This window comes from Malus sylvestris, chromosome 5, assembly GCF_916048215.2.
Source record: "Malus sylvestris chromosome 5, drMalSylv7.2, whole genome shotgun sequence".
NCBI lineage: Eukaryota > Viridiplantae > Streptophyta > Magnoliopsida > Rosales > Rosaceae > Malus > Malus sylvestris.
In genome coordinates, this window is record NC_062264.1 from 43,899,695 (window position 1) to 43,924,311 (window position 24,617).

The 24,617-nt window shown below is 34.9% G+C and overlaps 3 protein-coding genes and 2 long non-coding RNA genes across 11 annotated transcripts; 3 read left to right on the forward strand and 2 right to left on the reverse strand.

Annotated features, from left to right (window-relative positions):
* LOC126623615 (COP1-interacting protein 7-like) lies at nt 1-3,975 on the reverse strand. The gene is made up of 8 exons (XM_050292564.1): nt 3,724-3,975; nt 3,306-3,482; nt 3,104-3,201; nt 2,756-2,805; nt 2,607-2,656; nt 2,349-2,501; nt 515-2,213; nt 1-401 (listed from the first exon to the last, which is right to left on the reverse strand). Exons 1-8 carry the CDS (start codon nt 3,774-3,776, stop codon nt 255-257), a joined length of 2,427 nt encoding a protein of 808 aa, XP_050148521.1. The 5' UTR covers nt 3,777-3,975; the 3' UTR covers nt 1-254.
* A 3,137-nt stretch (nt 3,976-7,112) lies between these two features.
* LOC126622947 (TIR-only protein-like) lies at nt 7,113-7,920 on the forward strand. Its single transcript, XM_050291615.1, has 2 exons — nt 7,113-7,594; nt 7,839-7,920. Exons 1-2 carry the CDS (start codon nt 7,113-7,115, stop codon nt 7,918-7,920), a joined length of 564 nt encoding a protein of 187 aa, XP_050147572.1.
* A 2,916-nt stretch (nt 7,921-10,836) lies between these two features.
* On the forward strand, nt 10,837-13,999 carry LOC126620878 (uncharacterized). Of its 2 annotated transcripts, XR_007622707.1 has the most exons (4): nt 10,837-11,314; nt 11,488-12,880; nt 12,969-13,104; nt 13,239-13,999. It is a non-coding gene; the product is annotated as an uncharacterized LOC126620878 (long non-coding RNA). The 2 variants fall into 2 exon arrangements; XR_007622706.1 differs by having other exon boundaries at nt 10,837-12,880.
* A 1,873-nt stretch (nt 14,000-15,872) lies between these two features.
* On the forward strand, nt 15,873-18,114 carry LOC126621020 (uncharacterized). Of its 5 annotated transcripts, none has more exons than XM_050289386.1 (4): nt 15,873-16,052; nt 16,152-17,148; nt 17,285-17,399; nt 17,502-18,114. In XM_050289386.1, exon 4 carries the CDS (start codon nt 17,508-17,510, stop codon nt 17,985-17,987), a length of 480 nt encoding a protein of 159 aa, XP_050145343.1. In that variant the 5' UTR covers nt 15,873-16,052; nt 16,152-17,148; nt 17,285-17,399; nt 17,502-17,507; the 3' UTR covers nt 17,988-18,114. The 5 variants fall into 5 exon arrangements, with proteins under 5 accessions (XP_050145343.1, XP_050145342.1, XP_050145344.1 ...); XM_050289385.1 differs by having other exon boundaries at nt 16,152-16,319; nt 17,009-17,399; XM_050289387.1 differs by having other exon boundaries at nt 16,152-16,319.
* Nucleotides 18,115-21,009: 2,895 nt separating this feature from the next.
* LOC126623665 (uncharacterized) lies at nt 21,010-22,737 on the reverse strand. 2 transcript variants are annotated; one of them, XR_007623834.1, is made up of 5 exons: nt 22,289-22,737; nt 22,111-22,173; nt 21,755-21,847; nt 21,600-21,679; nt 21,010-21,262 (listed from the first exon to the last, which is right to left on the reverse strand). It is a non-coding gene; the product is annotated as an uncharacterized LOC126623665 (long non-coding RNA). The 2 variants fall into 2 exon arrangements; XR_007623833.1 differs by having other exon boundaries at nt 21,010-21,246; nt 22,289-22,730.
* Nucleotides 22,738-24,617: the final 1,880 nt, after the last annotated feature.

Sequence of the window (24,617 nt, forward strand, 5' to 3'; positions counted from 1 at the left end):
TTTTTAATAGTTCAAAACAACTCATATATTCCAAATTGCCAAACTCAGCATCCATTAAATAGAGAAGCAAAAAGTAGAGGCGTCATGCCTAAGGTGTATCTGTATGAAAATATATAGCTGGGGCTATTATACAAACAGATTATAACTATGAACAAATATATATTGCAGTTTGAAGAACTCATGGGCTCAACTGCTTTGTATCCATTTACAGATTCAGAGTTCTCTTGGTAGGTTGAAGTTTACTCTTGTCACTCTTAATGGGGGAGCCCTTTTCTGTTTTGCCTTCTAATGAAGCTCTTTTGGGGTGCTATCGGAGAAAAGCCAGCCGCTGCAGTTTTCTCAGCAATTCGCTTTTGGCGTTCTATCCGCATTTCCTCCATCTTTTGCCGAATTTCTTCTTCCTGTATACAAGCACACATTCCCATCAGATTTCATAAAAAACAAATCAAAAGTATGAAGAAAATAGACAATGAGAGGTAGCCAAATAAACACTACATAAATACTCATTATTTACCTTCTCGAATTTGCTCTTTTGTATTATAGGCCCTCTTGCAGGAAATACTTTCTTGCTTTTAATATCAGGTCTGTTGTTAACTAGGGATCTCCGTACGATGCTAGACTTTGCTTCTTTACCGCGTTCTTTTGCTCCAGGAACTTTATTGCTCTTCACATTGGTGTCCACACCGTTCGAAGCAGGCTTCTTATCCACGCCATCAGCTGTCTCAACACCAGAAGATCTTCTATTTGCCTCAGTAAATGAAATGTCTGCTTCATAGTCTATAGTCCAAGAAATTTCAGCAGACTCCAAGTTGGAATCCCTTTCAAGAATCATGCAAAGGTCATCTGGCTCAGATGTTCGAGTCTGTGGAATATCTATAACTCCATTTTCCTTCTGGGCAGCTAAACTCAGATCGTTAACCATGCTTATTTCTGTTTTCCATGGAGATTCATACATATCATCAACTGCTGATCGAGACTGTATAAAGAAAGAATCATCTACGCACATATTGCTTTTTCTCTCCAATGCAAAGATGCAATCACCATTAAAAACTGTTTGCTTCATTGGTACTTTCTGGTCTTCTGTACTTTCTGAATGATTGACGACAAACCAATCTTCTCCCCTCGAACCCCTGGTTACAGTAGACTCAGCAGCAGAAGCAGAAAATGCAGACCTATTTTCAGTTTCTGATGTTACCGATCTCTGTAAAAGTAATATGTCCTCAGCTGCACAATCTTTTCTCTCCATAACTGAACTGAAATTTTCTTCATTCCGAAAATCTTCCAATTTAACTCCATGGTCATTTGTTCCATTCCTCTCCATCGCAACCAAAGGATCAGCTGCAGCTGAAACTGTTAGTTTATTTGGAGTTCTCTCGAAATTGAGCCCCAAAGTAGGCCTTTCTGCTAATGAATTACCACCTTCAGACCTCGCTATAAAATGTCCATCTTGAACATCAATGGCAACTACAGCCTGAACAGTCAAATCCTCACTACTTGATCCATTAAACATAGAGTGACTCTTCTCTACGCCTCTTTCTTGTGAGTGTGACTCATGGGATATCTCCAATACTTCTGCTTTCTCAGTCTTCTCATCCGAAAAAGATTCATCAGAAACTCCGTCTTTATTCCCATCCCTCCTCTTGGGTGTGATGTAGTTGATGTTTTCAATGACCACTTTCCGCGAGGATTTCTTCTTAAACTTCTTTTTGGATGAATTCTCCATATCAGAATGCTTTCTCTCTTGAAGTGTCTCTGAATCAGAATCAGTCGCAGAAGTGGAGTCACTGGACTCAGTTTGGTTGCCTTCCCCTGAGTATTTAGTTTGTGTTTTATTCTTCTTCTTTCTTCTTGAAGATGACTTTTGAGTCCTATGATAATTCAGTTCCCAACCACAGTTTGCTTCATCCATGCTGGGAGGCCATTGCATGTTCCTTGGATAATGAGGAGGAAAAGACTGCATAGTAGGGAAAGGATATCCATGATACGGAGGCAATTGGTTTGAACGGCCTAGTGAACCATAAAAGTACTGAGGATTCTGATTCGGCATAACATTTTGATTAGTGACCTCTGGCTCATTTGTAAGTGTAATTTCAGACGCTCCTGTGAATTGCAGATCTGATGATGAACAGGCCACTACTGCTGCTACTTCTTGTATCCATAAACCATCTGTGTGCTTTTGCTTGTATAATTCCTTGAAGTTAATGCATGCTTCCCTACAAATAACCAGTACTTGATCTTAAGAGACTCCAGCAAGCTCAACATTACGGCAAAATAAAATGAACTACATCTAATTCTCCAAAATGACGTGAAAAGTAATGAAATCAACATTACTGGTTATGAGTTCATACCTTAAGCGTGAAGCTCCAAATGCATCTGAAAAAGAAATGACATCATCCATATTGTAGATCTCAAAACCAGCAACAAGGCCACGCGCATAAGCCATTGCTTGCTGTTTCCGAAGCAATGCCACTCGAGTTTCCAGAAGGCGTCGAAGGTAAACCCTGTCATATTACAATAAACTGAATGAATTAATGATAAAGATACTGACTGACACTGCAAGTGAGACTATTTCATTCACAATTGTAGCCATCCAAAAGAATAGTTACTTGGAGTTTTCATTTTCTACATCCCCTGCTTCTTCAAGTTCACCTCTTTTCTGAAAAGAAAAAATGTATATATTAGCTTAAGTAATGATATATAATTCTTCAAAAATGCCTCACTTATGTTACAACTTGTGAATGTATATGTAAAATACCTTCAAAGAACCAGTTGACTTCCTTGTACTCTGATTAGCAGAGACAACTCCTGATAAACCAAACTTAATTAGGAATCAAATTACAAAACAAGTCCTCATTCGATCTAAATCGAAGAACATTCTTTCCATGATGTAAGGAAATTATAGAGAAAAACAACGGTTTTTAATGCAGGAAAACAAGCAAGATGATTAATCCCGAGAGTTGAATTTTCTCTCATATTACTCACATTGTCTCAGCAACCACACAAAACAACAGAACTTAACCAATACCGCATCAGAAAGATTGATCTTTAAATCGGAAAACTAACAATTGAAAAATGAAAAATTCAAAAGATTTTGATGAGATACCTTCCTCCAGTTGAACTGAACTCTCAATCTGCAAAATCTCCTTTTCAATACTGACAAACCTCTCCAGAACTGCTGGGGTGCTAACAAACCGCACAAATCTGCCCCAAAATACAAAATTAAAGAGAAACAATTAAAAAAAAATTATCCAAATTAGCAAATTACCAATTGCATAATTGGCAAATGTCACAGATTTGAGAAATACCTTTGAAATGTGGATTTGGTGAACCAGGGTGCCATTTGGGTGGGTGGGCGAAGAGTAATGGAATACCCAGCTCTGGAAATCTCATCTTTTACATATTTGAGGTGCGAAACAAAAGGTTGGAACAACCCAGATGCTAGTTTTTCAGATTTGCCTCCATAGAAGATCACCAAGTCACATCTTCACTCATTTAATTTAGAAGCAAAATTAGAAAGAAATTCGAGATTAAGCACTAAGCAGAGTTGAACTACAAGTTAGGCATAGTGGACAGAGAGAATGATTTCCACACGACCTTGTTGGATTGAATAAATCAAAGGAGAATGAATAAATCAAAGGAGAATCTAGGAACATAAAAAAAATGGGAAATAAACAGGGTGTGCCGAAGGAGAAAAGGGTTGTGCGGAGATCATTTTCCAAGTACCTGGTTCGAGTTGGAGTTAGCTGAAACAAGGCGTAGTCGAGGCGAGCTTCCATGGCGGAAAATGGAAGAAGAGAGAGACTACAGCTGCAAGTGCAAGAGCATAGCTTCAGTGTGTATATTGCAAACGGTAGAACGTCATATTGTTTGAATGTGATGTTGAACGTGCGTGTCACATTCCCACAGTTGTTCCAAGTTGAAATGGAAGAGACAGAGAAAGAGCAAACAGTCCAGAGACAGCTAGAAGTGACGAAGCTTTACACATGCCAATCATGAAGGCGGGCGGGATTATAGAATCATAAATACTATTTTGAGATATTCGTCATGTGGTACAGCTTCATATCAAAATATCTTAAATTTCAAGTAGACGGATCATGGATCTATTCTAATAACATCGATATTGTCTATACTTGACCATCTGCTTAATTCGTCAAGTGTGAGGTTTTAATACAAAAAGTCTCGGTAATAGTTAGACTGGGTAATTCTATTTAAAAGGCTTGTTCTCAAGCTTTTTGGCCGATGTGGGACAAATGAATTCTAACAAAATACATTAGAATCCAATAACCTGCTATTACAGAATGACTTACATAAAATGAGTTTACGGCTACGTAGTCTAATAATGTTGTATAGAAAAACTTACACATGATTGTGAACGTAGCCATAATAGAGGTATATATGTTTGCCGTAACATCTTCAAAATGTTTTTGTAAAACTTTGTAAAACCAATTAAAAATCCTAAGTTACTGGCTCACAATTTTTTTTAAATACAATTCTAGAATTTTCACAAGATCTTTTCCGTGACTAATAAAGAAAGATAATTGTTATTAACACTTCAAAATTTTCATTATACATTCCGAACTTTCTATATTAAGAAAAAAAAATACATTGTGAGGAATGTACAATATAATTTTTAAAGCGCCAATAAAAATTCCCATAAAGAAAATGTCATAAGCTGTTTGCTTGCATTGCTAAACTAGTGTGTGTTGGGTTTCCAGGAATTGATCGCGTAGACAGTGGGAGATATTCAAGGGAATTAATATATCTGTGGAAGGAAAATAAGTAGTATATACTTAATTTGAAATGTATTTCTTTTCCTTCCCCATTCTTTTCCGTGAGCAAGTACTGAACAAGACTATTGGTTCATCAATTAGAATTATTTTTTAAAAAGGAAAGTTATTGGTAAAGAGGAAATTAGACCACTCCACCAATTGCCGTATTTGGTTTAAGCACATGACTGAATTCCAAAGATCTCTGAATTTGGTCTCAACTCTACCACCCCTCTTAAACTGGCTTTGAATGAAGAAAAAGAGCATAAAGTAAAAAGGTTCAGGATGTGCGTATTTGTATTTAGTTGGTTGGTTAGAACAGTGTGCTCTTTATTTTAAACTCAAATTCGAATTAATCCGATCCCCCCCTAAGTTCGATGAACTTAGTGTAAATCTTATTCTTCGTTAAAAGGATTTAGAATTTAACCTGCTGGGAGACACCAACCCAACTGTATAAAATGCATTTGTAATTTCTCAAGGCTGGTGCTGCATTCAAAGCTCATATTGATGAACTTTTAATTTCAAGTTTCATCGGAAGCCAATTTCAAATAACACATCTATTATTGAGTAATTGACATATAGAGCACGAGGAGTTTACTAAGTAATTATATGATAATTGATCTAACCTTAATTAGTTTCCAAAAGATTCCAGAATAATATCCAGCTGTTCCCAACCGTTACATGCATAAAAAATTTCCTTCCTACCTGTAGTCAATGTCCCAGGAGCTTCATTTGCTTTAAATTCATGTTAATTTATTGCATGAGTGGAACCCTTAGAATTACTTTTAAGGCTTTTTAGTTAAAATCTTTGAAATTGTTATTCTTTACTTTAGTATGTGACAATGAAAATCGATATAAATGATGTTTGAGTTTGTTTATCATAAATTATTTTAGTCATTTTATGAAAAATTATCAATATACTCGTTAAGTGAAGGGGTTTGTTTAACAAAAATACCCTTAAAAATATGGTCACATGGTCATTCATGTGACAATTTAAAGATTTTCATGAAATGACTAAAATAATTTACGATAGACAAAATCAAAGACCATTTTAACTGAAAAAAAAAGAAAAAAAAAACCTACTTTTAAAGACTTAAACATCTTAAAATTTCGTTTTTATGGAGGAGCAAGTTATTATATATTCACATTGGCTGTGTGCGGCTTTATAAGTTTAGTTTGTGGACGAACTTTTAATTTTCATATAGCGCCAACAAGCTGCTTTACAAGAAAGAAGAATTTATCGTCTAAAAGTATGAGATATATAATAATGTGGTGCATGCTATATATGCATGAATTTAAGGCCATTTTATTCCTTTTTTTTTTTTTTTTTTGACAATGAGTACAGGACACATGGGTTCCTCATTCTTTGAATTTCAAACACGTTCCATTTTATTATAATTATACTTATGTTGCTTACCAAATTAATAATATTTTATTGTAATAGAGACAACTCTATAACAAACTCACTGTTTCATATATTTTATAGTTTAGAAAAGTGGGTATCTCTCATGAGCCACATCAGCACATTAATAGAAGATTATACAAAATTATAACGGAAGAACGAGATTGATTTGCGGCATCGATATTCAAGGACGACATTTATCTATTTTCTATTTCAGAAACCATTTTGATGGAGTGAGTCAATTTTAAGGACCATTTCTGATAAAAACTCTATGTACTATTAGGTAACAAGCTATTGTTACTTTCTCTCTAATCTTATTTCCATTAAATCTTGAGTTTCTTAAACTCGTTAGAGTTTCAAAAGTTTGTAAGGGGTCCATGTGTGATAGTGAAAAGAGATTATCTTAGAAAAACAAAAAAGAAAACACACTAAGAGATTATCTTAGTGAAAAAGATTAACCCTAATTCTAACCATTAATTTTGGCACTTGATTTTCCTAAAAACAAAAATATTCCATGCGGTTTTATATGTATTGGCAAAATTTTAATGTTTATACAAAAACGTCGAGTGACCCAGTAAACAGCACATAAAATATTTAATGACGTGTTTGAAGGTGTATACTGTTCTATTAAGCCTAGATAGTCAAGATTTTCAAGGCTCGCCTTCGTGCTTACTCCTATTTTCTGCGTCTTCTCAAAATAACTACCAGGTATTTTCTCAAGTCCAATATTAAAACTTGGACCGCAAAAATCAAAATGAAACCCTCTCCGAACCTATATAAATAAGCTACGCCCTGTCGGTCCATATAGCTCTCTCACACCCACAAACAAAATCATAACCCTTAGGAATTTACAACAAAAACCACAACCCTTAGCCGAAACGAAAAGTACATAAAAACCATATCTCATATCTCATCATTTTTTTGGTTAGCTTCTTCAAGGAGCCATGCAGCGTTCGCCAGCTTTGGTTCGCAATTTCCTCCGCCAGGGAAGCAACCAATTTCTAACCGTTAAATCACGCCCGCCATGTGACGTGTTCATTAACCACCGTGGGATCGACACCAAGAGAACCGTGGCCGGGTTGCTCTTTTACCATTTCTCAAGGCTCAACTTGCATCCTTTCTTGGACAGCAAGAACATGAAACCTGGGGATAAGTTGTTCGACAAAATTGACGCGGCGATCCACAAATGTAAGGTGGGGGTTGCCGTGTTTTCACCTCATTATTGCGAATCTTACTTTTGTCTCCATGAGTTGGCTCTGCTCATGGAATCTAAGAAGAGGGTGATACCAGTTTTCTGCAATGTAAAGCCGTCTCATCTTAGGGTCAGGGACAATGGAACTTGCTCCGCAGTTGAGCTACAAAGGTTCAGTTGGGCACTTGAAGAAGCTAAGTACACGGTTGGACTCACTTTCGACTCCTCTAAAGGGTACGTATATCTTATATATCATAATTAAGGAATAATTAGATTACCATTTTTCTTAAATAAGATCATATAATTAAGTTATAAAATATATATAGTACTAACTAAGTGCTTGGAAAGTGCCTATATGTGCGTGCTTGCATGGGTTTCATCTCTATACCTAGTTTTTTTATCGAAAGATGTACTAGGTTTATTTGATCAAACACTAAGATCGATTTTTGCTAACTTCGTGATGTTTTGGGTGTTTTAGGGATTGGTCGGAGTTCCTAAGAGAAGCTTCTGATGCAGTGCTGCAGAACTTGGTGGAAGTGGAAGGAGTATACCGACCGTAAATACCATGTGCAGGATCAATGTTAATATGACACACACAATCACTTGATTACTTGACAATTTCACAAGAAAAATATAATACTTTACAATTATAAAATACACACACATTTATTTATTTGTTTTTTTTATTACAAATTTATTGATTCTTTTGTATAGGAGATCATCAATAAAGAATATCTTCTAAGTTTCTAACACTGTAGATTTGTCCTTCGTTGGTTATGATACAATAAATGGTAAACATCTTTATCCATGTATTATAATCTAAGATGTACTGTAATTGTAACAAATTCATACTTCTTTAAAAAAAATGCGAAGTTCAATTCATTGTATCCTAATTGTTAATTTCCTTTTCAGTTTGCTACATTGATCCAATCCTCTCTTGTCTACATGTTTGAGAGAGGAAAAGAAGATAAAGAAACAAAATATAGTAACATTGTAAATCAATTGATAGAAATGGGAGTTTTTTAGACAATGTAACATCGTAAATGGATTGATAGAAACAGGAGTTTTGTAGACAATGTGCGCAAACAAATTGGAATCAAATATATAGTAAAATTGGTTATGATCAGCATAGCAAACGTTTCATCCAAAGAAATCTTGATGGGAGATGACATAAAAAGGACCGAGATCAGACTGCATATTAAACGTTATAGAAGTACTGCAACCGAGACTGAGATGCATTGTCGTGAAATGACATTTTACATGAGATTTTGGTTATGGGACTGTTTATTTAAAAATAAGCCATCATGCACTCATGTTTTGTTGAACACATGCATGAAAGAGAAATTCAGTCATTACGAGCTCGTCCTTTATAGAAAAAGTATAAGAGATACGGTAGAGTACATGATGAACATTCTGAAGTGTGTCAATCAATAGCAGCTCTCTAGGTTTGTTTGATATTAATTCTTCATTCTTGCATTTTTTTTTTTTAGAAAACCTCGACGATACGAGGGATACTTTTTTGGATAATGAAAAAAGAAGTTACATCTGGTAAAGAGAAATATAAACCTTATTCCTCATAATAAATACCAAGAAAAGGAGAAAAATCATTCTTGCAAATTGACTATGTTATTTTTGGCTTGCAAATAATATAAATTATTTGATGATGTTAGAGAGACCTTTTACTTAAACCATATTTTGTATGCCACATGATGTGGCATTTGATGAATGGATTTGTTGTCTAAATCACTAAACAAGGTATAGCAACCATAGAGAATTTTTTCAGTGTGCTAGAACCATGATCAAGTACACCAAGTGTCAGAATATAATTTGTTATTGGAATCTTTTTTCAAATTTCCCACAAATTATATCATGACACTTGGTGTTCAGGCAATATGGCACACTGAAAAATCTCTCCTAACTATCAATCGCCACATTATGTGATTTCCAACAACCTTTTTTTGTTCCCAACTAGCTAGTTAAGAAATGAGTGATGAGAAATGTTAAAAGGAGATTATCAAAAGTGAGACTTTTTATGCTCTTGATTACCTTATGTTTTTTACAGCATATTTTATAATGTTAACACATAAATTAACGTGGAATTGTAAGATGACAGTGTCCATGAATAGTCTCATTTTGAAAGAGTCTCTTTATTTCATGCGTGATTAATAGTCATGCAGATCCAAACTTTAATGAGTAATGCTACACTTACCACCTAGTTGTACCATCATTTGTCTAATAGAGATAGGGTCTGCCTACGCATATGAGTTTCACCTCTATTAGAGAGATGGTGCAAATGATGATACAACTAGGTGATAAGAATAACATTTTTGGACTCTAACATGCGTATAAAAATGTGGGATGGTAGTCTTTTCAATAACAATTTACTTCAGTATACTCAACCAAAGGTCCAAAACGTGTGAAAATTCTCTGAAAACGGCAAGAAAACACAAAGAAAGTCAAGTAACTCAAATCTTCAACACCATGTAGGCAATGAATTTTAATTTTATAAACAGTTTGATTTTTAAAATATTTCTCGCTAAATTAAGGACTATCAACGGAAGCAAGACTAATCAAACAATTATATACATACATACATATATATATATATATATATATATATATATATATATATATTACGATTGCTTTTAGTCAGTTAAACTTATTGGACAAAGTCGCAATGGATATATTTTAGGGAACTTTAACGAAAAGCACTCGGTACTGTTCACTTTAACGAAAAACCACATTTTTATACTAAAAAGTCAATCATGTTACTATTCACTTTACCCTTTATTTTGTCCTTATCATTAAAACTCAAAGTTTTCAAGCCCTTTTCATTAGTTTTCCTTATATTTTAGGGGTAGCAATAACATTTTAACATTATTAAATTGAAAGACAAAAGTTGGGCAGATCAGATGTCAACCAAACTAGGATACGGAAGAAGTAGCACAGAATTTATACTGTGATTACCACGTAGCTATCAGTGGCCAGCGGAGCAGTATACCTAACAAGCAAAAGAAACCCAGAAGCGCCGCCCGCCGCCCAGCAGAGCAGTAAGTACCGGAGAAATTAAGAAAAATATATAAATGTGTTGTTTGGAAAAATTGACCTATTTGAATTGACTGCACCAGAATTTCATCCTCTTCAACTCTAACCACCAGTCAGTCACCATACATTTCCAACCAAAAGAAACTTCTCAACAAATTTTTTTAGGATGTGATATCCACACACTCTATTTTGCTTTTCACACATTCTTGATAATTTCTGCCCGTTGATCTTCTTCAATTCATCCTATTTTTTAGCAGTCGGATCGGATGAATTGAAGAAGATCAACAAATAGAAATTATCAAGGATATATAAAAAGTAAAATGAGGTATGTGGATGTCTTATACATAACATCTACAAATTATTTTTTTAAAGCACGTTGTATTCTATTTCTGTGGAAATTTCATTTTGCTTTAGACAAAGAGAAATTAATATCTAAAGTACGTATTGTGATATGGGCCCCCAGCATAAACAAAGGAAAATTGTTTGCACAAGGACGAGGTCTCCTCTTTTCACATTTATGTCTTTTTTCTAGGAACTGTTATTCCAAAAAAGAAATGAAATCAACTCAGGATCTTTCCTTCCAGACGGACTAAAAAATCCAAACTATTTAATTTATGAAAATTTTATTTGAATCCATGTAACTTTTTATACACCAAACTTACTCTTTAAATCCTTATTATTTTTAATTAAAAAATTAATATCTCTTTAAACCTAAAATTATTACCTAAATTACCCTCCCAAACCCAATTAAAAATATAAATTTATCTTTACACCCATTTAAAACATAAAATCCAAAATTAAATAATTTGGTGAAGTTTTCTACTAGTACAAAAACATGTTTGCGCGACGCAGAAAATTTAGTCGCGCAAAGTATGTTTGCGCGACGCTAAACACAAAACGTCGCGCAAAGTGGCTTTGCGCGATGATACTTTGAGCGACGTAGGTGTACGTCACGCAAAGCTGTTTTGCGCAACGAATGAATACGTACGTCGTGCAAAACAGCTTTGCCCGACGTACACCTACGTCGCTCAAAGTATCGTCGCGCAAAGCCACTTTGCACGACGTTGGCTACGTCGCGCAAGATTTTGGCGCCAAACTAAGAATGTTTTACTGCTTTTTTTCCTAAGTTTGTGCGACGCATGAGCACTTACGTCGCGCAAAACAGCTTTGCGCGACGTAGGTGGTGTCGCGCAAAGTCGACGACTTTTTTCTCTAATATAACCACACACAGGGGCCTTTTTCTTCACACTCAACATCTCTGTTTCACTCTCTTTCAGACTCTCTATCTCTCTCAACCCTCACCATCTTCACCTTCAAGTATTGTATTTATTTGATTAGTTAATTAACTATTTATTGATTACATTCATGTTTGGATTTTTTTATTTTTGTGTATTTATGTTTTTCTTTAATTATCTTTGTCAATGCTTATTTTTAACAAGATGAGTTTTGGTTTTGAACAATTGAATGAGTAGAATGAATGACTATGAGTATGAAGGATTTTGATAGGTTTAGGGAAACAAAAGCTAAGAAACTGCAAATTGCTCAGTTAACTTGATCTAATTTAGGGATAGATTGATGTGTGCTAAAAAATGGATAGATTTCATTTCTCACCAAATTGGGAGGAGGAAATTAGAATGTTAGAGATTTAGAGAAGAAGCCAGTTTATAGCTTTGTCAAACCACTGTTCTATTACGTGGTTAGTAATCATTTTAGGTGTATTCTCTACCCTTTACGATTTAGAATACGTGGTCTCATCATATAGGTCCTTAAACAATAATTTTAACGTAGGAGTGGAAGGGGTAAACAAGAAGTTAAAATTGTGGAACATAGAAATTTTGGGTGATGTCAATATGGAATCGTCCCATTTTTTTGGTTGAAGGATTAATAGTTTGTGTCTATTATATTTAGTTTCATTAATTATTGTGATTTAATTTATTTGTATGCACATATTTTTGTACATCAAGTACAAAATTGTTTTGTGTTTTACGAAGTTAATACTACTTAACTTCGTACACTTTTTTCAAGAAAAGCTTAGTTTTACGTTTGAGAATTTGTTGGATTTCGTGTATGGATGCGAAAGCATGACTGTGGTCCAATTAATTCTTGAATTGTCCCATTTTTTGGACAGTTTGGGAATGCATAGTTATGTGTTGTAGTTTACGGTTCACGGATTAGGTTTCGATAGTAGAAATTTTGGTAACATTTCCTGATGTTCTTCGAGTACACGGTGGATATTATGTATCTACGACGTGCACTTGAAGAACTATAAGGAGATGCTGCCGAAATTAGCCCACGTCGAAATTTAATCCATTGGAATCGTAAATTACGGCACATAACTGTGCATTCTTGAATGGGATAGGGCCCTTACCAGAGGAATAAGGTGACAAGACAATAGTTGAAGTTGTTGTAATTCTTGTACTTTTATTGGGATTGTAGACAAAATGGACAAGAGATGCTCAGCTTATAAAATTAAAGGTATTTATTGATGTCTCTTTAACCCATTTGATCATTTTTTGAGTTATGTACCTGTCTTTTTGTAAAAAAAATTCCCACCTCGGTACAGAGTAAATTTGGAGAAGCACAAGACAAAGAGCAAAGAGCAAAGCAGCTCCATATATAAATCCAAATTTGATAGAAGTAGGAGAGAGAGTTATCACCAAAGAAAAACCAAAGGATCCAATTCCAAAAATCGAGTGGTGGTAAGTAGATTGCCCTTTCATTTGTTGTGGTTTGCTGAATGATTCTTATTCTTGCCTTCTCATTGTTCCGATATTTATGTAATTTTACTTTACCGCCCCTTTTTTTCTCTTAATGTTTTGTATCCGTTGAATAGGTATAATTGACCAAGAAGGTCACTGAACAAGTAAGACTGCTAGCAAAAAATGAAAATGAGGAACTTACAAAGACAAGCCCAGATGAATAGCAGTGCACCATGTGTTACCCCTGCAGGCTAGGTTGAAGGAGATTATTACTTCTGTTGATGCACAAAATCAGCGAGGACTTTGGTACAACAGAAAGTGTCAGGTTTGTGACCTTCGCTTGGTTGCTTCGATCACTAGTGAAGATAAGTATGTAAATGAATAGGGACAGAGAAGCAAACACAAGATGTACGTGGTTCACCCAGATCGGCTACGTCTACGGAGTAGAGGAGTTCTCATTAATTGTGAAGGGTTTACACAAATACATAGGTTCAAGCTCTCATTTTGTGAGTTCTAGTGAATAGTTTAGTACAAAATGACATTAGAGATTATTGTGGGAGAATGATCCCTATTTATAGAAGAGAGTTTCTAGTTTTGTTCTAACATTGACACGTGTCGCGCTGTGATTGGCTTCTGGTGTTGACACGTGTCGCGCTGTGATTGGCTTCTGATGTCGACACGTGTCACATTGTGATTGGCCTCCTGGTTGAAGGGAAGCTCTTCTGGGTCCTTGACGGTATAACGTTGACCGGTGCTCAGTAGTTTCGGGATTGGTCAAGTATGGTACAAACAACTTCTGTTTTAAAGACGGGTAATAACTGTGTAATGCTAAAGAATACAATTCCTATCTTTCGAGCAAATAAAATAGCAATGCACCATGTGTTATCTAATGATACATCAACTCTTAAGTTGTTGAGTTGTTAACATGATTAGATTTTGTGGTATCCACTTATGTAAATTTTTTAAATTGACAATCGAATTTTTTTGTTGTATTCATATATGGTCAATGAGTATAGCTTTAAAAAATCATCAAAATCGGAGTTAAAATAACCGTGAAATCGTGATTTTTCGTTTATAACCATCGAAAAATTTTGTCCCGTTACTTGAGTTCTGACTGTTTGTTTTTTGCGATTTTTGGCAAATATGATCTCAAAATATATACAAACAAGTTTGACGGTTTAATCGTTGAAACTAATTACGTACAATGCGTTTCCCATCAAGTTCAATAATATATATATTTAGTAAGTAGATTTTAATTTGGGAAGTGTTATTGACACTTCAAATATAGAAAGTTTGGAGTGTAGAATGTGATTTTTAGAGTGCTAATAACAATTCCCTTTAATTTATTTATTTTGTACTCATAAGCAAAATGGCAAAAGGAAAAAAAAAAAAACTTTGCGCGACGTAGGTGTACCTACGTCACGCAAAGTTGTTTTGCGCGACGCTGGTGTACCTACGTCGCGCAAAGTTGTTTTTTTTAAATTGACGATCAAATTAGTTCATTGTATTCATATAGGGTTAAAGAATGTAGCTCTAAAAAATCATCAAAATCAGAGTTAAAACTACCGTTAAATCGTGTTTTTTCGTTTATAACCGTTGAAAATTTTTGTCCCGTTACTTGATCTTTGAATGCTTTTTTCTGCGATTTTTGGCATACAAGATCTCGAAGCATATACAAATACGTTTGACGGTTGGATCGTTGAAACTAGTTTCGTACAATGCGTTTCCCATCAAAACGATACATTTACTAACACTTAAGAGTTTATTTATACTTTCATCAAGTATAACATAAGATTTTGTGGTATCCACTAGTGTAAATATTTTAAATTGAAGATCGAATCAGTTCATTGTATTCATATAGGGTCAATGAGTGTAGCTCTAAAAAATCATCAAAATCGGAGTTAAAACTACCGTTAAATCGTGTTTTATCGTTTATAACCGTAGAAAAGTTTTGTCCCGTTACTTGATCTCTGAATGTTTGTTTTTTGCAATTTTTGACATACGCGATCTCGAAGCATATACAAATACATTTGAAGGTTTGATCGTTGAAACTAGTTTCGTACAATGCGTTTCCCATCAAAACGATACATTTACTAACACTTACTGTTTATTTATACTTTCATCAAGTCTAACATAAGATTTTGTGGTATCCACTATTGTAAATATTTTAAATTGAAGATTTAATTAGTTCATTGTATTCATATAGGGTCAAGGAGTGGAGCTCTAAAAAATCAACAAAATTGGAGTTAAAATTATCGTTAAATCGCGCTTTTTCGTTTCTAACCGTCAAAAAGTTTTGTCCCGTTACTTGATCTCTGAATGTTTGTTTTTTGCAATTTTTGGCGTACGCGATCTCGAAGCATATACAAACAAGTTTGTCGGTTGGATTGTTGAAATTAGTTTCGTACAATGCGTTTCCCATCAAGTTCAATGGTATATATATTTACTAAGTAGATTTTAATTTATTTATTTTATACTTATAACACTTAAGAAATTGAATGATATATATGTAAACAAAATTATTGTGGGGTTTTATTAGAAAAATATATTATTGTTGGATTTATGTAAAAAAAATTTAAATTTAAAAAGAGTAAAGTCACATTTTCAATAATTTTCAATAATTTTTCTAATAATTTTTTAAAAAATAAAAAACCTTGCGCGACGTCAAATTCTAAACCTACGTCGCGCAAGTTGTGAAAATTTGGGCGGAACAATAGTGAAAAATGGGAGCTTTGTTTTCGATTTTCCAAGTTTAATTGGACCTCTTTTCCCTCTCGCTCATCTCTCCCTCTTTCTTTCCCGTAGCCCCCTCTTTCCTCTCGCTCATCTCTCCCGCTTTCTTTCCCGTAGACCTCTCTCTCCTCTTCGCAAGCTTTCCTCTTCGGCCACGCCACTACGGACAACCACCCGAATCTCGAAGCCGACTCGAATCAAGTCCCAAAATCAAGGTAAGGGTTTTTGATTTTCGAAGGGTTTTGTTATTTAGGGTTCAAATTGCATGTTATTTAGGGTTTCTGATAAAATTGGATGTTGGTTCTGGTTTGCAGAGGGGTTGATGGGTTGCAGGTAGAGAGAGCGATCACACTCTCAGTCGCTACCAGAACCTTTTCGTTTCTACTCCTGCTGCAATTCAATTTCACCTCATCGTTTTTTCTCCGTTCTGAGAGAACGGTTCGCGCGACCATACCGAAAGCATCACAGCGCCTCAGCTCAAGGTCCTTCTTCTTCGTCTTCATTCTTTTGGCCCTAAACTTCTCAAAATCCCCAATTTTTGTTTTGTTATATGTAAACAGGGCTTCTGTAAAAGTTTCAAATTGAGTGCTTAGTTGAAATGGGGTATTTGGATATGAATTTTTTTTTGCTTTATTCTTCTTCTCTTCCCATATACTTCCCAAAATCCTAATTTTTGCTTTTTTATATGTGATTTTTTTTACGGGATTTCTCATAATTTCAAATTTCAATGTAATTTTTGTGTGAAAATTTTATTGCTTTTTTATGATGTCGTCTTGGTTGATTGACATTTGCTTATTTGAAATGGGTATGTTGGATGTCAAAATTTTATTGCTTTTTTCTTCTTCTTCCTCAAATCCCCAAGTGCTTATTTTGTGTGTTCTTTCGATTTCTGAGTTTAATTAATTGGTGCATTTTTCTGAGTTTAATATCATCAATATAGTGCTTCTTAATATATATCGTCAAATATGTAATATTGAAATATGATGCTATGAAATGCTTAAGATATTGACAGTATAGTACATTAATGCAATCTCTTTATCACACCCTGCAATTCATGAAGTGTAAGCTTGAGATATGTATCCTTACAGTTTTTACAAGAAAGTTAACTTTATCCTTTCTAGGAACATTCCTACCCTGGTGACATTTTCGCTGTATTTCTGATGGATTCCAGATTTCTAGTGGATTTAGCTTAGGGTTTTCGTTGGATTGTGGTCTTAGTGTGGTGAAGAAAAATCAGAGGACAGGGAGGGGAAACTTATGCTTCAAGACGAAACTAAAGTTTTAACCTATTCCAGCTTCATTTTGATCTAGGTAGAGATATATGAATAGATTAGTAATCTCGATGCTTTTAGATTTAGTAAAGAACTGTTTGTTAATAAATTATCTTGAATCAATTATTTTTGAAACATTTTTTATTCTGGTTATTACGTACATCTTCAAATTCCAGTTCAAGATACTTTAGGGTTAAAGATAGACTCATTTGAAGACTCAAATTTCTAGTTGAGTTGTTACCGGATGACATATTCAAATTTCCTGGTGATGAGACCGCTAAGCAGCTTCATGTAAGTATATGTAATTGTTATTATTCTTATATGTATGAGTTGTTCAACTATTATTTATATTCTGTTATTAAACATTAAATGTTTTTTTCTTTATTATTACAGGTTGCTATGGTGGAACAACGCACTGCTGTTCTCCAAGAAGCAACATCGCAGCTTCCCCCGGAGACCCCGATCGAGGATGTCACGGTACCCGAGGATGCAGGTTTTCAAATCCTGACTAATGTCATGGATCAGAACTTCGGTCGTCGTCATGGCAAGGTTGTTTGGTGTATGGGGAAAGCGCGAGTTCGTGAGACGGGTGCCTCTTCTTCCAGATCGAACATAGTAGAGGTCAGTGCATTGAAGGAGGAAGTGATAACCTTAAAGGGTCAGCTTGGGGTCCAGGGCAAGAAGATGAAGGCTCGGGACGAGCAAATGAAGGCCCAGGAAGAGCAGATTAGGGCCCAGGGTGAGAAGATGAATGCCTATGTTGGGCACGTGAGAGACCTTGTACGAGCCATACAGATGTTCGGCCTCCAAATTTCGCTAACAGAACCTGATCTTGATACACCTTCGACCTTCGAGCCATTTCACCCTGCCGATACCTAGTAGCTTGATGAATCAAACCTATAAGACTATTTGTAGTTTTTTCTTTTTTTTGTTCGAACATCTTGTATGTATATTTTCATATATTTTATAATTAAATACTTTTCCTTAGTTAATTAATAATTAATAATTTAATTACAATATTTATTAAAAAATTAAAAAATAATATTTTTGATCAAAACATAAAAAAGGGGTTTGTGCGACGAAGATTCTACCTACGTTGCTTAAAGGCACCTACGCCACTTTGCACGACGCATGTCTTTACATTGTGGAAAAAGGATTAGGTGGCTTTGCGCGACGTAGGCTGCGTCGCGCAAAGTGGCTTCGCGCGACGAAGAAGAAACATGCGTTGCGCAAAGCCTCTTTGCGCGACGTAGGCTGCGTCACGCAAAGCCACCTTGCGCGACATAGACTGCATCGCGCAAAGCCTCCTTGCGCGACATAGACTGTGTCGCATGTTTCTTCTTCGTCGCGCAAACCCTTCTGTCACTGCCTTGCCGCGACGGTTATCGCACGCCGAAGATGTGTTGAGCTAAGTTTTGCGCGACCTTTTTTGACTTTGTGCGACGAATGACCTACGTCGCACAAAGTGTTTTTTTACTAGTCTACTTGTTTATAAATCTTCCACATACCTAACACTTTTCAATTTCTTGTTTTCTTGATGTACCAGTGATTTTATTTGCATGTACGAATAATAGATTTTCTTGAGCAGAAGAAGTGATTTTATTTGCATGTACGAATAATAGATTTTCTTGAGCAGAAGAAGATGCTTCACTGCATCTTATTTGATTTTTTCGTTAAGTTTCAAATTTCCAACTGGAGCTTTTTTACAACACTATGGCATCTCTTATGTGTGCATCTTATTTGATCTTTTTTGTATAATCTTCCTAGTGAAACAAAGTCCCCTCAATTTTCATGGGCTATCAACTTATTCATGAAAGCATGGTAACTAATGCTTGCTTAATATGGGAGGACAAATTAGTACGGCAACAAATTGTAATGCCAAAGAAACGGTTTTTTCTTTCTAATATGCCAAACAAATTATTAATACTTCTACTTTTCATAGAAAGGGTTTAGTCCAAGAAATTTGGTGTTTGCAACAAATTATTAAAACTTTCACTGCGGTTGTTGCAGACAGGATTTTGTATCAAGTAAATTTGGTGTCTGCAACATCTTTTGTAACATATGCACTATTTCCCATAGAAAGTTTAACAAACTATGTGCAACCTGGATTGACGAAAAAATAAAATAAAACCCAAATACTCATCTTCTAAACTAAAAAATTGAAATTAAACGATTTTTTTTTTCACAAAATGATTTAGTATTCAAAATTTCAAAATCACCATCTATCGATAAAAATAAATAAATAAAAAAAATAAAAAAACTTGTTTGTCTCTCTATAAGAGCTATTAGGGTTTTAGCCGGATTGAACGTAGAATAAATAAGGAGTGATGGTGGGGTTAATTATAGGGTATAGGTTTATTAATAAATTTAAGTTTTATTATTAATTTTATATTATATTTGATGGTAATTATACATTATGATAAAAAAGACAATTAACATTTAAAATTTAAGTTGGGTGTAAAAAGAGATTACGTGGGTTCAAATAAAATTTCCCTTTAATTTATATTTTGCAATCTTCATTAGTCCATTTTACTAGTTCAGCACACACACAAACCCACATCCTAATATATATATATCTATCTATCTATGATCTCATCACTAAAAAAATAGGAAATTATTATTAGTACTTAAAAAATCTTATTTGGTACTCCAAATTTTCTATAATTAGAAAGAAAAATACACTTGTAAAGGAGTATAAAATAAGATTTTTGGAGTGCTAATAAAAATTTCCAAAAAATAATGCTATTTTGACTCAATTTATTAACGACCTTACGAATCATCTCTCTAAATAGGGAGAAAAATTTGTGTGGAGCTTGGCTTGCCACTGGACTTCGCTGAGTGGCACTACAGTCCACTCAAAACTCGTCACGTGGAAAATCTTAAATATAATCTTTTATCTTTCTTTTATATTTAAAATTTTTAAAATTATTTTTTTTAACTAATGAATATATTGAAAAATTAAAAGAATTTCAGGATTCAGTCTCTGTTATGCACATCCTCTTACCTCGTGTGAAGGCAATCTCTTTTAGGACCATATGATCAGTTTTTTTATGTTGTATTTTATTTCAAGCCACTAGTTTCTTTATGCCTTTATAGATTCTTCTCCTCACGCTTTACTTGTTGCTTGCATGCCGTACTTTGTGTAGCCTCAAACCCTCAGTACGTGTCTAGTTATTTTGCAAGCGCATGAATTCACGTCACGAGGATGTGTGTGATGCTATGATCACTCAAGTTTTCTCACTTGTGTCATGCTATGATCAATAGGTTTAACATTTTGTGCAACAATTAAGAGCATCTTCAATAGAGACTCTAAGTGGAGTCTTATAATCGTATGGTTCTTAATGTAGGGACAAAATGATCGTATGGTTCTTAATGTAGGGACAAAATGTTTCCAATGAGTCTTATAATCGTATGGTTCTTAATGTAGGGACAAAATGCTTCAAATGAGTCGGAATAGAAATCCTAGGTATCCCAATATATAGGGCTGGTTTGGTATTGCTGTATTTTGAAAAAAAATTGATTCTGCTATGCTGTGAGAATAAGCTTATTTTTGCTGCTTCACGTTTTTAGCTTTTTTTTCACCCAAAACTGTAAAAATAAGCTGTTTTTAAATGTTTACCAAACATTTTTTTGAGCTCAGCTTTTTTTTATACCCACTTTTTATAAAAACACCTCAGTACCAAACCAGTACATAGTCTTGCTGAATACTTCAAAAAAAAAAATCTCAAAAATCCTAGGTATCCCAATATATAGAGTCCCGCTGAATACTTCCAAAAAAAAACATCTCAAATATGAAGACTCCATTTATAGTTCCCAGTGTATAGGGCCTCCACTTATAGTTCCTAAACTAGTAAATTTTAGCCGCACGTTGTTGCGGGAGCAAAAATATAACTATAGACTATTTTTAACATATAAATAACCAAAGACTAAGATAAGCATGTAGAAAATGGAGCAAATATTTTTACAAAATTGTCTAAGTTTATATAACTTACAGAAAAGACATTGTCAAATGCCTTGTCATTGATATACAAAAATGGCTAGTCTAGTATTCCTCATTAACAGTCATCCCAGTGCTTCATTTGTATAATTACTTGAACATGGAATATCCCATAAGAGCACATTTTCCTTTAAGCGTTCACTGCAAATAAAACAATCTGGATCATCCGGAGGAAAAAAAAAAAGTTACAACTGAAACAAAATGTTAATGCAGTTGTAATTAATTAGCAGTAATACTTTTACATGAATGAATCGGACAGATGATGGCAAACTACGATATCAATAAATGAAAAAAAATTCAACAACCATCATTCATTTATATGTAGGAATAATAAAATCCATTTGCATTAGCTCTGGATCAAGTTCAACTCAAGGCTACAAAAATTTTAAACCCAAGATTCAGATAGCATTATTCAACCCCAAAAACCAAATAGTACATTTAACCGACTTAACACGATTGAAGGCATAAATCAAATCTAGGAAATTATACTCAACCTGCAATGTAGAAACGAACATTGTAGCTTATATACATTCTCAATGTCCTCAGCAAGTCCTCTCTCCAATGGCTCTGCAATCTACAAAAGGTTTTTAGAATATTATAATTTAAAAACTGAATCACATAAAATTTCTGAAATTAGGTTGCTTCTTACCATAGTTATTTTATTCTTCTTATTGGATGTTTCAGCAAAGCATTTGATTGACAAAGGCTACACTGTTTCACAAAATGAAACAACATGATCAACCTACAAACAAAAGCATATCCATCAAGAAAAGAAGAAAATAAATTTTACTTTAAAAAGAAAAAACGTGAAGATCACGAAGATCATTGGAGACCGATTCCAAAAACAAATACAAACCCAGTAAAATTCAGCTCAAATTCGTGCAATATAATATAAGCCAAACAACCCCAATTTTCTCAGGAAACCAAGAAAACCCAAGAAAAAAAAATTGAAAATGTGAATTCCAAAATCTAATAAAAAGCACAGTGCAAAGATAAATTATATACCTGGCCCAGAAAGGGTTTGCAAACTCCCACAACAAAACCCTAAAGTTGGAAGATAAACGTTTCCTGCAACCAAAAACAAAATCAGACAAAAGATCCACACGCAAAATAGGAAAAAAAAATAAAGGAAACACTTAGCAGGAATCGAATTTTACAACAATCAATTAAAAAAATTTCTTACCAACCAAGCACAGAATAACGGCACACATCAACCAACGCACCCAAACCGTTGCGATTCCTCCGCGGAAAACAGCGGGAAAAAACAGACCAACCACCCTTCTAAACGATCGGATCGTGATGAAAATAGCGAGTCACACACAGAGAAACGCAAAGAGAGACGGAAAAACAGAGAGAAGAAAAGAAAAGGAAATGAAAAAGTGGAAGATGTTGGAAGTGGAAGTAAAGGTGTAATGCTCTTCCAGTATCTTTCCTACAAAACGCAACGTGGCCAAAGCTCAACCAAACACCAAAAAGCACCTTTCAAACGGGAGCAACAACTGCAAACAAAAATGAAAGAGGGGTAAAACCGGATGGGCACTGTTAATGAACAGTACCCATCCACTGAGCTTTAGTATATATAGAATAGAATATCATTTTTTATCCTTTTTGTGCCACAATCATGTGGTCGGGTTGAACATCTGATATTTTTTAATCAGTTTTTCGTCCTACGACCGATTTTTTTTATCATTTGTTTATCTTTTTCTGTACCACATATCATGTGTGTGGGTTTAAAAAGCCAAGGACAGGTTAAAAGAAAAAAAAAACTAATGAAAAGACCTTGAAAACTTTGAGTTTTAATGATAAGGACAAAATAAAGATAAAGTGAATATTATCAAGTTTGACTTTTTAATGTAAAAATGTGATTTTTTTGTTAAAGTGAACATTATTGTGAGTTTTTTGTTAAAACTTTCAAAAAAAAAAGAAAGGCTTCACGGTCACGGATGGTGGACACGTGGTGTAGAAGAGCACCAAACCGGTCTCACCATTTTTAATCATTTTCTTTCCCTGCATCTAATTTTTTTTATAAATTTTTATAGTTTGTCGTGCCACACAACATGTGGCCGGATTTAATTCACATTTTTAATATATTTTTAGCCTGCCATCAATTGTTTTAAACACGATGACAGAAGAATGGCCTAGAAGGGCAAACACGTCTTTTCGATGTAGCAAAGTTGGAAAATTGGCCAACAACAAAGGAATTTGAGGGTGTTTTCGGCTGTTCATTGCTGGTGAACAATGATTTTTCACCGGGTTTTAGTATATAGATAATATCCCAATATATAGGAACCACTTATGGTTCCTAAATATAGACGCAACGAGTGAGGACACTGTTGATTTTGAGTGGAAAACAAACCCACCCTTGTCTGAATGCTGCAGCTTCTTTTTGTTGAGAGCAGTTCCACCCCCAGCCCTTTAGGCTGGCACCCAGGCCAAAAAATGGACCGGCACCCCTCTTTTCTCCTCCGGCCCAAGCCATGCCATAGACCGGCCCAAAATGTGCTGAGCAATCAGCTGGCCTCTGTAACGTCACGCTGGCGTCAGCATGACGTCGCAAGCCAGCTTCTACCGTGTCTCACTTCGTTCTCTAGTTTCTGGTTTCCCGGCGCCACCAGAAGACCCCCTTCGTCGTCTTCTCTGTTGGACTCCGCAACCACAATCCCAACAGCAACCACCCCTGTAATCAGGGCTCATCAAGCTCTCGATGTAAACCGACACGCCGTGAAGAACGGAGTTTCCTTCTTCGTCTTCATCACCGCGCTAGATCCGAGCCATACGGTTGATTTCTCACTGTTGAAGAAGTCGATTTCTCATTGTTGAAAAAATCACTGGCTTGTGGTTTTGGTGGTGAAGGGAGAGGGAAGGACAAAGGGGGGAAAGAGGGTGAGGATGTATGGCGGAGAGCTCGAGGATGCAGATGAAGTTCTGCTTTGCCATTTTTTTTTCTTAAGTTTTAAAATAAAGTCATAAATTAAAAATAAAATTATTTTATAATAAAAATAATAATATTTTAATAAAATTAACTAGGTTATTTTTTGTTAGGGGTAAAGATGCATTTGTCATATTACTGTTTATTGAGGTCTATCACTGTTTATTAAATGAATTAAATAGGCTGGATGCTGATACATTTTTTTAAGAATGAACTTGCTCTAAGAGATGCGTACAGTCACAAGTAAAAGAATATTAGGCGGCCCTTTTATTGAAAAGGGGGTAAAATTAGCACCTCTACTTGTGTTCAATTAGTGGTAAAAAAGTTAGTTAATCCATTTGAGGATTGTAATTGACCAAAAATCACGCAGTTTTACCAAAGAAAGGCAGTCATCTAAATTATAAAAACATTCATTAATAGTTAAAAGCATCTCTATCATCAAAAGTTCCAACAGGTTTTTTTTTTTTGGAAATCAGTTCCAACAGGTTTGCCATACCGGATATGCTCACCATTGGCGTCAGAATTTGAATTTTTTTTATCAAAAAGTTTACAAAAATATTTGCGGCAATGTAATGTTGTCAAA

What these genes read in the sequence shown, in the direction of transcription:
- LOC126621020 (XM_050289384.1), top strand. Translation starts at nt 17,508, where the DNA reads ATGGTGGAACAACGCACTGCTGTTCTCCAAGAAGCAACATCGCAGCTT.
- LOC126622947 (XM_050291615.1), top strand. Translation starts at nt 7,113, where the DNA reads ATGCAGCGTTCGCCAGCTTTGGTTCGCAATTTCCTCCGCCAGGGAAGC. An exon ending in ACTTTCGACTCCTCTAAAGG is followed by an intron (nt 7,595 to 7,838) that starts GTACGTATATCT and finishes TGGGTGTTTTAG; the next exon opens with GGATTGGTCGGAGTTCCTAA.
- LOC126623615 (XM_050292564.1), bottom strand. Translation starts at nt 3,776, where the DNA reads ATGGAAGCTCGCCTCGACTACGCCTTGTTTCAGCTAACTCCAACTCGA. An exon ending in AGTCAACTGGTTCTTTGAAG is followed by an intron (nt 2,657 to 2,755) that starts GTATTTTACATA and finishes TTTTCTTTTCAG; the next exon opens with AAAAGAGGTGAACTTGAAGA. An exon ending in TTTGGAGCTTCACGCTTAAG is followed by an intron (nt 2,214 to 2,348) that starts GTATGAACTCAT and finishes GGTTATTTGTAG; the next exon opens with GGAAGCATGCATTAACTTCA.